The sequence below is a fragment of the Ostrinia furnacalis genome, unplaced genomic scaffold (genome assembly GCF_004193835.3).
Source record: "Ostrinia furnacalis isolate ACB-3 unplaced genomic scaffold, ASM419383v2 OfSCF0710, whole genome shotgun sequence".
Classification (NCBI taxonomy): Eukaryota; Metazoa; Arthropoda; class Insecta; order Lepidoptera; family Crambidae; genus Ostrinia; species Ostrinia furnacalis.
Genome location: NW_021130949.1, coordinates 831043 through 846116, shown reverse-complemented (window position 1 = coordinate 846116; position 15074 = coordinate 831043). Strand labels below are relative to the sequence as shown.

The 15074-nt window shown below is 38.9% G+C and overlaps 1 protein-coding gene across 1 annotated transcript in view; it reads right to left on the bottom strand.

The window, feature by feature from the left end:
* Nucleotides 1–3392: 3392 nt before the first annotated feature.
* The window catches only part of alpha-Catr (alpha-catenin related), an 81885-nt gene continuing 70203 nt past the window's right edge, over nt 3393–15074 (bottom strand). The window contains 9 exon segments of the mRNA XM_028300202.1: nt 3393–4123; nt 5812–6018; nt 6088–6241; nt 6333–6502; nt 6690–6968; nt 7071–7153; nt 7328–7523; nt 7696–7953; nt 14801–14938. Coding sequence (XP_028156003.1) covers nt 3983–4123; nt 5812–6018; nt 6088–6241; nt 6333–6502; nt 6690–6968; nt 7071–7153; nt 7328–7523; nt 7696–7953; nt 14801–14938 — 1626 coding nt within the window. The 3' untranslated portion in view covers nt 3393–3982.

The following is a 15074-nucleotide window of genomic DNA, read 5'->3' as shown; positions in this document are numbered from 1 at the left end:
TGATCTAATCTCAACGTTAACATTTATAGTACAGAGCATTCGTTACATTTCCCTAGTATCTTGTATGTAGGTACCACATTTGTAATTACCATGTCGTTGCGTAGCGTGTTTAATGTGAATATAATACTATAAGCAAATTATGAAACATTAAACACGACGTTCTTAATAAATAGTTATTAGATTTATTATTACGACGAACTTACCCTATTTCATAAAGTTACTTGGAATTGTTTTGGCACAATTCAAGGTGAGGTTATCTGTGCTAAGAGGTAAATACTAGCAGTTTCAAATTTTCAGATCAATATTTAAGGTACAATTTATTAAAAGAGAAGCAAAATTGATGTTAGAGACGAGTGTAAGTTTAGAGAAGCTTTATAAATTAGTGCTTTTTGTGAGCAGATTAGCTGAAGAACAAAGACCTTTAAGAAATTTTGTGCTCTTATGCAATTCCTAGCTTTGACATTAGAGGAATAGAATTTGATAGAGCAAATAGGTAACGAGCAAAAATATTAAAGTTCATGACAAAGTTGCAGAGATAGTTAAGCAAATGACACCACAGCTACGCGATAGATAATAAAATCGTATATCCCACTGCAGTGTGCGAGAATTTTTTCTTATTAAACTTAATTGGTATGTTACAGTCAAAGCAATTTATGCTAGTCTTGGGATCTAATGTTACGTGGCCACATAGTTCGATTCACAACACTTCAATATAAAGCTTTATCAAGCTCTTTACATTAGTCAAATATTGTTAGTGGTAACTAGCCTAATTCCTCGTCATATTAGAAATTGAATCTGGCTTATCTAAGAGTAATCTAAATACATTACGATAAAATTAATTAAGAAGGCAATAGTAAATAAGTTTTATAGTAGTTAAGTAGTAGTAAGTTATAACAATGGTTATAAAACAAAAGCTAACATCGTCATTAGACTTGAAGAGTAGGTAAATGCTAATAGTACCTTCAGTGAAACAAGCAGTGTTATATAGATCAGTAGAGCAAGAGCGAGCTCAGACCAGTGCCGGCGCGGACTGTCGAGCAGCGGCGGCGGCGCGGGCGCCTCACTGCTGCTTTACAGTTTCGTAATTGACAACTAATCATAAGAGAAAGAAGTACGGTTACACACAGCTCGAGAAAAAGACCAGTCAAACAACAAATACGAGTGGTGAGTAGCAGTTTACACTAATTAATTTAACATTAGGTACAATCTTACTACAAACACGCAATATCAAGCTGTTTTGTGTCAAGCCGGTAGCACTTACACAATGACCGCCTAGATTCATAAACAACAACCGATATATCTGTAAGAGGCACCTTTGTCTGTCGCTTAACTATACTTAAACACTAAATAACGACTTCGTCGTCTCTGTCAGCAGCAGTAACAATTACCTAATAGACCTATTTTATTTGATATGTTTCTTATTGCCATAATGGATATTAACATATTGCAGATATGGTCGATGATGCGACAAGCCGCGTGATATGATCAGCGAGCGGGCAGCCAGCGTGCGCACACGCAGGGACCGTAACTAGGTAAGTTGGCTGCATTACCATTTCTTTGTCTATGCCAATTTCTTGTGGATGCCAATTGGGTTTTTCAGGAACACAATAAAACACTCGTCGTCAAATAAATCGCACCTCGCGCGACAAGCACTTTCAAACGTATCCATTCCACTTCCCACCAATATTGGCACTATTTAAAAGCCTAGTTCTAAACTTGATTTCACTATGGGAAAGGTTTTTACCATAAAAATGTGTCTTTAGAAGGATCCAGAGTCACTTCTTGAAAAAATAGGTAGTTACGCTTGAGCCAACTTTTATGGGTATAAAACTGTTAAGTTGAGATTAATCGCTATCCATCTGTTAAAGAGGACACGTGAGATCATTATTTGGTTTTATAACCATAAAAAATGGTCTAATTGATCCCAGAGGTGAGCCCAAAGTGAGGTATTTTTTCAAGTCACATTTATGGTATATGTTAATCATTGATTAATAAATTGAATGTGTTTTTCTTTAACGATAATTATTGGGCTTTCAAATAACACCAATATTGTTGGGGCACCATGATTATGTCAGAAGAAAATCTTTAAAGTCCGCGTCGCGGAAGGTGCGATTTATTTGATGTTGAGTATATGTGAATTTTGCATTGAGGTCCCTATTCTGAAATGACATTCAAATATGACTCTACCTTCATTCAATAGATTTAAGCCTGTGAGTCGAACCAAATATTAAATTCAGCCAATCACAGGGATGAAACTATTTTGAGATAGAATCAAGTTTTGAATGTCTACAGGATATGGATCTTAGTAGTCCTAGATACGGTCCATAATGAAGAGAGGCATGCAACAAGTATAGCGCCGCAAGGGCCTGGCTCGTCGCCGTTTGTCTATATAACACTGAGCGTTTCTCGGGCGACGGGGGTGCTGCAAGGCAGCCACCAGAGTCAAGTTCCCTCATCTTAACATTAAACATCTTTTTCGAAGATGAAGTACGACATCCATTACGATAACCACGTACACACATGCAACACACATCTATTGTTTCGATTCACAATCATGCAAGTTTAGCCGCTGGCCATTCCGAATATCAAAAATCGTTCGTCTAATTATATTTACACGAGATTGTCGAAAGAGAAACGACTAATGCGATAACATCGAATGCAGAGTAACATTGTGTGGTCATGAGGAGAATGTGGAAGAAGTAGCATGTTTTGTAAATTAACTGACGTCATAATGCATAAACCAAGTGAAGGAAGCGTGTCGTGCAGAACTCAAAACAATGTGCAACAGGACCACGGAATGTGCAGTTAGGTGCGTATAGTATAGTAGAAGCTTAAGTATATAGGTATATAGCAGGGTAGTAGAGTAGGCAGGTACAGGTAGGTACAGATATTCTTTACACAGATACAGGTTCACTTACACATAAATAGGTTAAGAAAGGGAAAAATAAAAAATAGGCTTCTTTGTGTTGTTGTTTACGTATTATATGTAACAATGTGTAACATTATGAAAGTGTAACAAGTATTTATTGTACGATTTCAATCTTCTCTTAATAATTATTGATCACAAATTTGTTATATTCGAGGCAAAATTTGTAATTGCAAATACTGCTTGCGTACGAGTATGCCTTTCTACCCTAGAATTACAGAAAGTCGAATAAGACAAGTATGAGTCCGTGACGTTAACATTAGAATTCTAAATAGTAACAAGTTATTATATTAATAAACAACAGTAGATTTATTAAAGACCCACAGCCAAATGCGTCGCGTATGCTTGCGATCTAATATTAAATAGGTAGTAAGAGATCTAACTAACTCTGCAGACTCGCCCGATGCAGGCGCGTTGTGTGTCGCAAGTGCTGTTTCGAAACTTAGTTGTAATATCGTACTGTCCATCTTATTTAATAAAGCTGAACCCATCCAACATCCACAAACCCTTTGTGCGATGTTATACCGGTTGCCAGCATTTGTGGTCGGTTTAAAGATTCACATGTATCGACGCCTACATTCTTAAAATTACGTAATTTCGGCTCGTAGTCGACGATCCATGTGATTCTCGGACAAACATCACTCTGGATACACAGAACTCTGTTAGAAGGTCGTTCGTTGTCTTTATGATATCCTAAGGCCTAAGGCTCATTAAATAAATATTCATCTTGCACCAATTATGCAATCTCAAAAATAAGTTACATAACCGTGTATAAAACGATCTTATAAAAATATCTGTCGACTCAAACAGCTATAGAATAGATCTATAACAACAACAATAGTAGTTTACGAGGCAAATCTTGTACTTGTTATTCTACTGCGAATTATATTCAAAGGCAGTAAACCTTGCCGACAGAGCAGTGTACCGAGCACGAGGTTTGTCCTCCCGACGTCAGGCGACGTGTCGTTTTAAGAGACGTTTAAGTCTTTAAAACAAGAGGAAGCTGACCCTGGTCCGGCGCGCGTCGCCCTTGCCGCGCCGGCCCATGCCGTACTGTCACATGGCCGTGTCGGAGGAGCTCCCGCCCGGCTTCGCGTCGCCGCCCACGCCGCCGCCGCCGTCCTCGTCGCGCGCCGCGCCGCGCCCGCCGCCCGCGCCCGCCCCGCCCGCCGATAGCCCGGTGAAGTCCAGTTTGTACTGCATCACACGACATCCATATTAGAAATCAGAAATTATTACAAAACATTCTACGAACACCTTTCATCCGAAACTCGGATTCGATAAACGCATGTTTTCAAAATAAAATGGAATAAGTTGTACAAAAATAACACCGATATTTGAAAGCCTGCTGTTGCCGAATCCGAGGTCAGTCTTCGGAGTCTACGCAACGCCTAAATTAACCCAATGATATGACGGGTAACACCATGCACGCGAAACGTTTCTGAATTATACAAAGCAGCTGCTATAGTCGGCTGACCCACCATGGCCATTGTTTGGTTAGTTAGTCAAGTTAGTATAATTTAGTTCCAACACACATATTTTGATTAAACGCAAATTCTAGCTTTACTCCACAAAAAGAATGTACAAACTCAAAGCTTATAATTATTAACTTTATAAGCTTTAAGACCAATGATTAAATACCACACAGATACTAAACTAGATAAAATTCATTGCAACATCACATCAACAACATTCAAAAAGTAGCTATGGGATACACCACCAAACAATTCTACGCTAAACTTCAATATAAACCACGGGATTAGAAGAGTTCAGTGCCAGTTTGTATGTTATGCTACAAACTGAGGTTGTTAGAGAAAATCACAGTTTTAACAATTTGTACCTACTTCAACCATTCAATACACTATTTTCACTCTTAAATGTGGATGCTTTTCGTAAATTTGGCTTCCAATGCATAGGTACTCTCTCGGGCATACACAGGGAATACTGTAATAGGAAGTAAAACATAAAAGAACAAAATGTTAAACAAAAAATAATTTATTTTTACAAATTAAGTATCCATAAAACTGAAAAAATTATTCAATAGTAATATTGTATTGCAATGTTTTAATTTAAATAGCAAATAAGAAAATTACACCCTAGCTTGATGATAACTTTAAGTTTGTGTCTTCAATTTAGCGATAACGTAGATCTAAGTTGATGAGCTCTCAGTCGTGAGCATGATAACACAGAACATGCTTGACACTACATACACAGGTACACACAGAAGTACGAGAGGACATGAATGTTGGGAATGTTTATAATAGTGCAAGTCGGAGACAGACCGAGTCGTCCCTTGTATTCGCTGAGGATTTGTTTATCGCTTTGTCCAGCGGTATAAGACCCTGGAGTAGGAACCGCCCGTTGCGTGGCGAGAAGGAAAACAGAAATAAAAAACAAATAAAATATACAGTAAACAGGATTCTTCTGTACTTCAATAATTGCTCTATACTATTTCAAACTAGTATCTAAAGAACTAAGAAGATTTATTCTTGATTCCGTTCATTAATTTATCTTTCATTTAATATCAAAATTTTGCCATTTATAAATACTTTTACTGCTGTTTCAGTAAAAATAAATAAACCAAGAATAAATCTCGAAACTGTGATCACACTGTTTCACCCGTTTCCCGAAAGTCTAACAGTCACGAATGAAATAGAGAATCTTTAAAGTACTTAACAGGTGCAACACTCTGGTGCCTTTTAACCACTCCCACACTGGCCTCCCACGGCAAAGGTACCTATGGAACATTACGTTCCAATGCACTAACATCTTTATGTTTCCTATAGAAAAATCACTAATCTTTCAAAATGTGCGACGTGTTGCTCAAAAAGGTCGTAATAATTGAAAAAATATATCATAAGAAAAAATAAGTAAAGAGTGGTCACCTTATTCGCGCAGTCGAAACACGTGGTTACGACTTTGCTTATGACATTCATGAGGTGTTTAGTCTCCTGAATGACATTGTCTACTTTGCTGAAGGTGGCTGCGCGCCCCACCGTCGGCTCTTTGACTGTGAACTGTAGTTGCTGAACGTATGTGGGCACTTTGTCTAGGTGCTCTAACAGTTCCTTTTTCGTCGTACCTGCTGGTACCTGGAAAAATCATAAATATGTCACCTCGATGAGACTCTACATTAAAAAAATTTTTTCCCGCTGACTTACCTGATAAGAAAATTGACGAACTATTTTGTACAATCGGTTTGCTTCTTCTGCAAAATATTCCGCTTGCGTGAAGAGGTCCTGTGTTGTATTTAGACGGCCTTCGCCTTTTGTAAACTGGTACATAGCGAAAGCCATGGAAGACATATTTTTTGCCCTAAAAAAAAAACATAAACATAATTTTATAGTATTCTTATGATTTACCTGGATGTTACGATTTCAGGAAAACATTATTATGTTAATATTACCTCTTCACAATGTCGTTGTTTTCGTCAGCAGCAGCACCCTGCCACTTTTCAGTCTCGGCGTCCATCTCACTGGACATCATCTTCATCTCCAGACCTGACTTGGCAATCTTTGCTTGCTCGTCAGAGTCTAATCGCACCGCCTTCAACGGTTTACTCGTCGTACCATGTTTCTGTAACGTGAAGTTAACAAAATTAAGTGCACTTAGCGTCATCCCTCTTCCTATTCTTCTATAGAGAGTTTGAAATGAGCTTGTTTGACCAGAAAATCATCACCTAAGTTTGCCTGGTTATGAATAATAATAATATGTTAACTAGGTAAATGATATTCAGAAAATAATTGTTGCTACTGAAACTTACTCCAGGCCTGGGTAAACTACTGTACTGCTGCTTGTCGGGCCGGTCATCTGTGAGGTCGAGGAGTTCCCTGGCCAGGCGCGCTGCATCCGCCAGCAACCAGGCCCACATGTCCACGAACACGTCGAGATTCTCTCTCGCCGCCGCGCTGCCCGGGTGCGCTGCTAACGTCCGTGCCGCCGTCACCACTTGCGGCCCGTATATCCTCAAGTTTATCTCCGCGAACTTTGCGCTCACTTGAAGCGTTTCAGACATTGCTATGTGTCTAAGTAATTTGCATACCTGAGGGATAAACTCCAATTTTAATTATCCTACTTGCCTGACTCCAATAAACCCTAATCAACCATACTCGTAGGTACTTAATGTTCGAGTCAGACTGCCTACCTCTATTATGTGATCTAATTGTTCGTGGAGCCGGCTGGCTATGTTGTGCAGTCTCTCTGATTCTCTCTCTCCACAGGAACTAGCTAGAAACAGACTCCAGATAAATGGGAATAGAAAGTTCATTGAGATATTGTTAGTAATCGTAGTAATGTGTCAGAAGAGGTGGTTTATAGGGAGCGAAGCATCCTTGCGTCGTGGTGTGATTTGAATGTGACCAGGGCGCAAGGAGTTCGCTCCTTATAAAAGCACCGCTGTACCTATTTTCCGTCGTAGGTTACCTATGTGCGCGAGGTCGGAGGCGAGCCGCCGCGCCTCGTCGGCGAGCGGCGCCAGGTCGCGCGCCTGGTCGCGGGCCGCGCTCACCAGCGCGCGCTCCAGCTCGGACGCCGCGCTGTTGGCGCCGGCGCAAGCGCTCTCCAACGCTGCGCCGGCGCCGGTCGTGCCTTGCTCCTCCTATTTATCCCACACACTTATTATTTAGGTACTCAGAGAAGCGATGTTTTTGAGAATTGATACAGATAAATTGCAGAAAATATACCCTGCATGCATAGTCTGAAAAATAGGTAAATAAATTACAGCGAAGAAAATAAAAAACGGTTGTTCTCACTTTGATATAATTTCTCACCATAGACACAGCGACTGCGACTAGCCTCTCCAACTCGTACGCTATCCTCTCGGCGAGTGCCAGAATTCTCTGTCTATGATCGTGAGAGGTGTAGGCGGAGTCGGTGAAGTCGTGCGTTCGCTCGACCAGGGCCCGCAGGGTGCCGGCCAGGGCCCGCCTCCTGCCCGCATCGGCCCCGCCGCGGGCCCGTGCCGCTCGCACTTGTGCCGTTAGGCCTCGTAGAGCGCCCAAAGCCGTGCCAGCTTCCCACTGTGCAGCCTGTGGATACATCCAACCAGAATGTCACAGATACATACAAACAATTATTTGCGCCCTTCACACAACATCAACTCCACAATTTCTATTAAATCTGGACTACGCGGATAGAAGGACAAAGACAAAATTTATTAATCTGAATAAAACAATTTATCAACCTACATGATTTTTACTAGCCGATAAAAAGCATAATTTCTAGATCCAGAATTCAATTACTTTTCAATTTGTTACTTTTTTACTCACCAGTGCTTTTGTGTGTATAAAAGAATAGCCTGTGCGTTCATAGAAAAAATAAAACTAATGGATACTTATTAATTAATTCAATATTACATACTTATTAAGTATTTTAAGTTTTGCGTAAAGCTGAGCTAGTTAGGCCAGAGACCTAAGCAATTTTAGAGCGTGTTATCAGCAAGTTGTGTGAGAGGGAATCGTACCTAAGGTTGAGATACCACTTTGATCTATTTACTTTAAAAACTAATTCTAAGATTAGGTAAAATACATGTAATAAGTGCGGTTAAAAACGTAGATTAAACTTATGCTTCCTTATACCGTATCTGATAAACCTACCCTTTGGAGAAGTGGAAACAATTAAATCTTGAGCAAATAACTACGTCTCGTTGTAGTTCTAATAAAAACCCACGGGCTATGACATTGTATAAGGAAGCAAGTGTATGATAAAGATTAAGCAGAAATACTCTAAAATGTATTTACAATATTAGCATACTTTCATAGAAAAAATGTGGAAGGCACTCATCTACCTACACTGATTACTTTGTACCTGTTCATGACTATCCGAGAAAGGTTGCAACTACAAGAAAAGAAAAGTCGTGTTTATGTTCAACGCATTTGAGACAGGAAGAGACGGACTCGCTAAAGTCAAGGATAAAAGAAGGAATTTACACAAGAGAGAGAGGGCAGATCTAATAGACTCAATAAACATATACTTACGTTTCATCTCCACTGAATCTATCAGAATATTAAATAGGGTGGGTACTTAAAGTTTCATGTTCATTAATCTGATCCTGTTACAAATATGCTTTTGTAATTTTGGATCGCATTAAATATTAAAGATCTCATAAGAGCTTATTGATCTTTGCAATTGCTTGTTCGCGTACCGTTACATTTCGTGTAACTTGGGAGTAGGCTAAAGGTTATTATGTTATTAAATGATAACCTTTGTCGGGGAACATGTTATAGCTAAGGGACGGGTGTATATTGAAGTTGCCCATCGCGATAGCGCTATGATCCCAAACGTGCTTAGTTTTGAGCTGCCAGGATGCCCGTAAACTATCGATAATCATTTTTCTTGTCACTAAACAGAAATGAGATCGCCCTTTTGGGGTAGGGATGTTTACTTTTGGAAATTAATTTTTCCGTCAATTATTTTGTTCACTACTAGTCTATTATATGTAGTTTTCAATTTATTACTCGTACGTCCAAGCATTTTCCTTTATTATACATAATCTTAGTTTTCTTATATTTACCTAATCTTTTCCAAGACCTAAGTATTTGATCATGTCAGGTCACAAAAACTGCAATCGTCTAGAGTTTGATCGCGATAGTTTTCACAGTACACTCGAACCCATCGAGACGTACTTCAAAACACAAAGGATTGCGAAAAGCATCGACATCAAAGAGTCTTGCGCGGCTCTAGCGCGTAGTTACGTGTACTTCCGGTGGCGTATCTCGGAAACCACTCCAGCGTCTCATGTCATCCCCCTCCCCCACTGCCTCACCTATGCACATGTTGCTACGTAAAATTCCCATCTCTTGGATGATAATTATGGAGCCGTGTGCCGGAAATGATCTTACGAAGACCTTAACATAATATGTTTAAAGATATTATGTATGTGTGAGTAAGATAATTTATGTAGTATGTTTTCCGTAGCATGTAACGAACTCTTCAGCATAATAGCAGCGTTTGTTTACATAACACGGTTCAGTGCTCACGCGTTGTTAACTTGCTACGAGAACCTTGCTACGAACTACGATGTAGCAGGATTTTTTCGTAGCATAGAAAAAATGAGTTTGTCGTTTAAAATTTTATTGGAAAAGTTTATAATAATTACCTATTTGCTTTTTAAACGATATACCTACCTATATTTATTTATTAGTAGAGTCAGTGTCAAAGATCCTTACCTACCATTTTGTTTATTTCTGACGCCGTCTACGAGGTTGCAATAATTTTATGAAAACTGTCACGCTTAGGTGTCTCCACTACGTACCGATATTTTCTTTCGGAATAGCGATTTACATTTTCTTTCAAAAACTCCATCATGATTTTTGCAAATTGCTCACACGGAGTTGCACCATTCCTTTCAGACGCCCGCCACGCCGAGCATTACCGCGGATCAGTATTCCTCGCAGAAAATATTTAACTTGGTATTACAGAGTGGTACTCGTTATGAGACGATCGTACGTGATAGTGTAGCGCGCTGTTTAGTGCTCACGTGTCTGAAGGAAGATTCAAACATACAGACTCTTCGTGCCGAGGCAGATGTCTCGAATTCATGCTAGAACTTGAATTTCCACTGGTATTTTGAGGTATTTTTTCAGTTGTACGGTGGCAGAGAAATTTTCTGTCGTTCAAGAACTTTCAGTTTATAAGCCGTTGATTGTAAGTCTATTTGAATTTAAATATTATTTCAAAAGCAACGAATACAACAATGAATTAACACTTAATCGTCCTACCGTGCTCATGGGCGGTGCAGGGTTCCCGCTCAACTTGTTTTGCAGCCGGTGGCTTGTATTCTGTACCCGGAGCGGAGTTTGTCCCTAAAATCAAAAATATCCCTAAAACCCTTAAAATTTCATTCGAAATAAAAAAAGCTTCATGCATAATCAAATTGAGAAAGGAATAAAAATAATTTGGGTAATCAAAGCGCACGTGTTTTATTTTGTATTCGAAATACAATGGTCATTTCACATTATTTTATTGGCATAATATTGTAGACCTAATTTGATTTCAACGGAGGGAATTTCCCATTAGGTATTTCAAACGATGGCTTGTCATGTCCCCGATATGTTAGTGTGCGGAGCATTTACCGCAGTCTCTCATAGTTTCCCCGTTAGTAGATTAGTTCTGATAGGTGTTGCGAACTTTACGTGAAAGGCACGTTACAGCAATTTACATACTAAAATTGTTACGGCAAACGCACAGCCATTATGTTACGAAGTTACTATCAACTTGTGTGTTACTTGTACGTTGTTTTTGATTGTTTAAAGCAGAAATAATGAGTTTCAACTCTGTTTAAAAGACAATTATACTTTTAATTACTCATGTAGAGCTATAAGGTCTTACCTAAAAAATAAATTTTCATTAGCAATCATGGAATTCCAATAGATTATAAGTTAACAATTAAGCTTTAATTAATCGAATTATTATCGACATTGGTTCACTACGCTAGTCTAGTTGTGCAAGTAATGTGGTGCAGTAGGCCCATAAATTGTAGTGATCTCATTGTATTGTTGTCCCCATTGTTTATGTTCAATTTGCATTTGATCTATACCTGTAATAGGGTTTAGACAGAACATTGTGGATATACGGAGGTACAATATACCTACGATGAAATGTAGTTTAATATTGGTATCTATTCGGTAAAAGTAGCTGTAAGTATCGTGTTATCGTTTTGGTATATTTATCGATGTCATTAAACTTGTTCCTTTATCATATTTTATGAATGCAAACAAGATAAACATTATAACTAGGTATTTACGACTGCCGACTTAATATTTATGACGTTATATGATAAATATTGTTCAAGAATACTCTGTCATTATTTCATTGTCGCCAGTAAATCTAGATAACTCTATAAACTACATAGTAGTATATTAGTAAATAGTCCAGTCAATAAAGCATTATAGATGGAAAACTGTAGAACACAGTTTCTGACTTCAGGACTTTGTTTAGACTAGTTAGGAGGTGAACATAGCAAAAGTCCCCGTCCTTAGCCCTTGAGCCGGCGGGGAGAGGGGGGTTTAAAGGTGCCACTTTTCGGTTTTTCGCTTAATCCTCGGAAACTATGCGTCCTAGTGACATGACTACTATGAACCAAAACAAGCATATTTAATTTGCTACAGGTGAGATAGTCAACTTTTTTGATAAATTGTATAGTTTTCGCGGCATCTGCTCTAGAAGGTCTGTAATATTGGAAAATTTATTTTTGTCTTACATGTTCCCATCAGGAGAAAATCGACTAAATCAACATTGAGCAATCATTCTAGACATGCGGGAGCATGTTAAGCCTAGTTCCAGGGAGGGGACTGCACCGTGCATATATTTAGACGAACCACTTTGAGCCACTATTGACTCCTCATCACTCAAAAAATTTTATAAAAAAAAATAAAACCGACTCCAAAAAACCTACATTAAAAAGTAGAAAAATAATTACTAATAACCTACTTATTTATTGGGACGAATTAATATTTATGTAGGTATACCATGATTGATACTTCTGGAGTCGGTGCCAAGATTATGAAACATGTAAAGTTTGCCTGCACCGACTCCAAAAGTATCAATCATGGTATACCTACATAAATATTAATTCGTCCTAATAAATAAGTAGGTTATTAGTAATTATTTTTCTACTTTTTAATATAGGTTTTTTGGAGTCGNCTGTGCATTAACACTTCAAATTTGGCTCATGTGTTGAGACTTGCAAGATATACATCAGTTTCAAATTTCATAAATATGCCTCAAACGGTTCTTTAGGTATTGACGTCTAAAAATCTACATGGCTGACCTATAAGACCAAATTCTAACCACTTCCAGATGACCTTGAAGGTTCAAATTTGGCATTCAGATAGGTAGTTGTGTAAATACAAAGGAACAAATAAAAAACCAGTAAATTTTAACATTTCACAGATGATAGATAGATTTTAGTGTCCTAAATGTCGATTTTTGAACGTCAATACCTAAATAACCGTTTGAATTATATTTATGAAATTTGAAGCTGCTGTTTATCTTGCAAGTCTCAACACATGAGCCTAATTTGAAGTGTTAATGCACAGTGCTTTTTGAGTGATGAGGAGTCAAAAGTGGCTCCAATTAGTTCGTCTAAATATACGCACGATGCAGTCCCCTCCCTGGAACTAGGCTTAACATGCTCCCGCATGTCTATAATGTTTGCTCAATGTTGATTTAGTCGATTTGCTCCTGATGGGAACATGTAAGACAAAATTAAAATTTCCAATATTACAGACCTTCTAGAGCAGATGCCGCGAAAACTATACAAAATATAGAAAAACTTAACCGTCTCACCTGTAGCAAATTGAATAAGCTTTTTTTGGTTCATAGTAGCCATGTCACTAGGACGCATAGTTTCCGAGGATTAAGCGAAAAACCGAAAAGTGGTACCTTTAAACCCCCCTCTCCCTGCCGGCTCAAGGGCTAAGGGCGGGGACTTTTGCTATGTTCACCACCTAACTAGGCTAAATAAAGTCCCGAGGTCAGAAATTGTGTTCCACGGATTTCTCTCTACACCGTTGTTAAGGCATTCATTGACTGGACTAAAATTAAAATTCTGATTCAGTGAACTTAAAAGGTTATATTTAGGTTCCAAATTAATAGTTTCAATGATATACTCGTAGCAAAGATGAATACAGCCAGCGACAGTCCACTGCTGTCCACGATATGCCTTGAATTTCTGAAGCGCAATCGTGCGTTTTCACGTCGCAGTAGACCGTAGCATATTTCAAGAAGGATTGCGGCGTGCGCTCGGCCGCCGATTGTGGTTGGTTTAGTGCTCAGTCAGCGATTCTGTGCTGTAAGCCGGCACTAACGCTCCTAGCAACTGAACGTTAAGCTTTGTGTTCGACGGAATGCATTGTATTTGCACAACACTCGCGATTGCACGGATGTTTATTGTTTGTGTTTGCTTTACCTAGTGTGCTACACATCCGTGATTGCATTACGGATTGCGTAGTTCATTAGTTGAGATACCTAATTGAAAATTTGATTAAAATGTTACAATTACAATTAAATATTCTTACAGGAATGCTGTCGTGCGATCTGCGGAATGTAGTATTCATAAATTTTAATACCTACAATTTGTGTGTAAATTACTACGAATACTTTGTAGTTAACAATAGTAGCCATATTCTTAAAACGGAAGATTGATACTGTAGCGTTTGAAAAATAAGCAGAAAACCTATAATTAATGACTAAAACTAAATATTGAAGGAGTTTACGTACTTGCATAGGAAAAATTTGCAGGTTAGTTAGCTCTACAGGACCGACAGCATGCTAAAGTTATCAATATTAAACTATTAAGACCTGTTACAGGTTCGCTTGAGAGAGAGTTGGAAGCCAGTGGGATAGTTCGAGCAGTCCTTTATAAGATAAACACGTTAAATATAACAAAAACTTTGTTATTAGGATAATACAGGGTGTATAAGAAAACGGGTCGATCCTAAAACTTTTACTATGGAAGTTACACTGAAATATTTTTTAATATTGCTACTTTAGCAAAAGTTGCTGCTGAGTATCAGCTTTCTAGGTATGTAATTTTAATGTCCAGCAGAGTTTACTTATACACCTTGTATTCATATTTCCATTAAGGGTCTTAGTAGACACGACATTAGCATCGGCGAACTATGAAGAAAATCGCCACAACGCGGTGCGTTATCACAACATCGCTAATCGCCAGTTTATGTTGCTAAGACCCATAACATAAGGGTACTCCCTCACTGGGAGCGCTCGCGTGTAATGTTACAACAAGATCTGATTTGTCGCAAGGCTCAAAATCAAATCAAGCATTGTTACATAACGCCTGAATGAGGGAGCACCGTAAAACAATGACAATAAGGGTGAGAATTGCAGCCAACATGGTTTACTAATGTGTCAAACCTCGTGAGTAGGCTCGTCGTGGCCCGGCAGTCCGTCGCGCACCACGTAGTGGATGAGGTCCATGGCGCGCCGCATCTGACAGAACACCGTGTCGCGGTTCTCCCGCGCCGATGCGCTGCCCGGGTGGCGCAGGCACGCCTGTGGTTGGATAGAAAAATCAGATGATAGACGAAAATAGAGTGGAGAATAATTATCATACTTAATACCCTATTTATAGATATTCATACGATTCAACCAAAGTGTGTTGACTGAGGGCCTTCCCAAGGAATTTCAC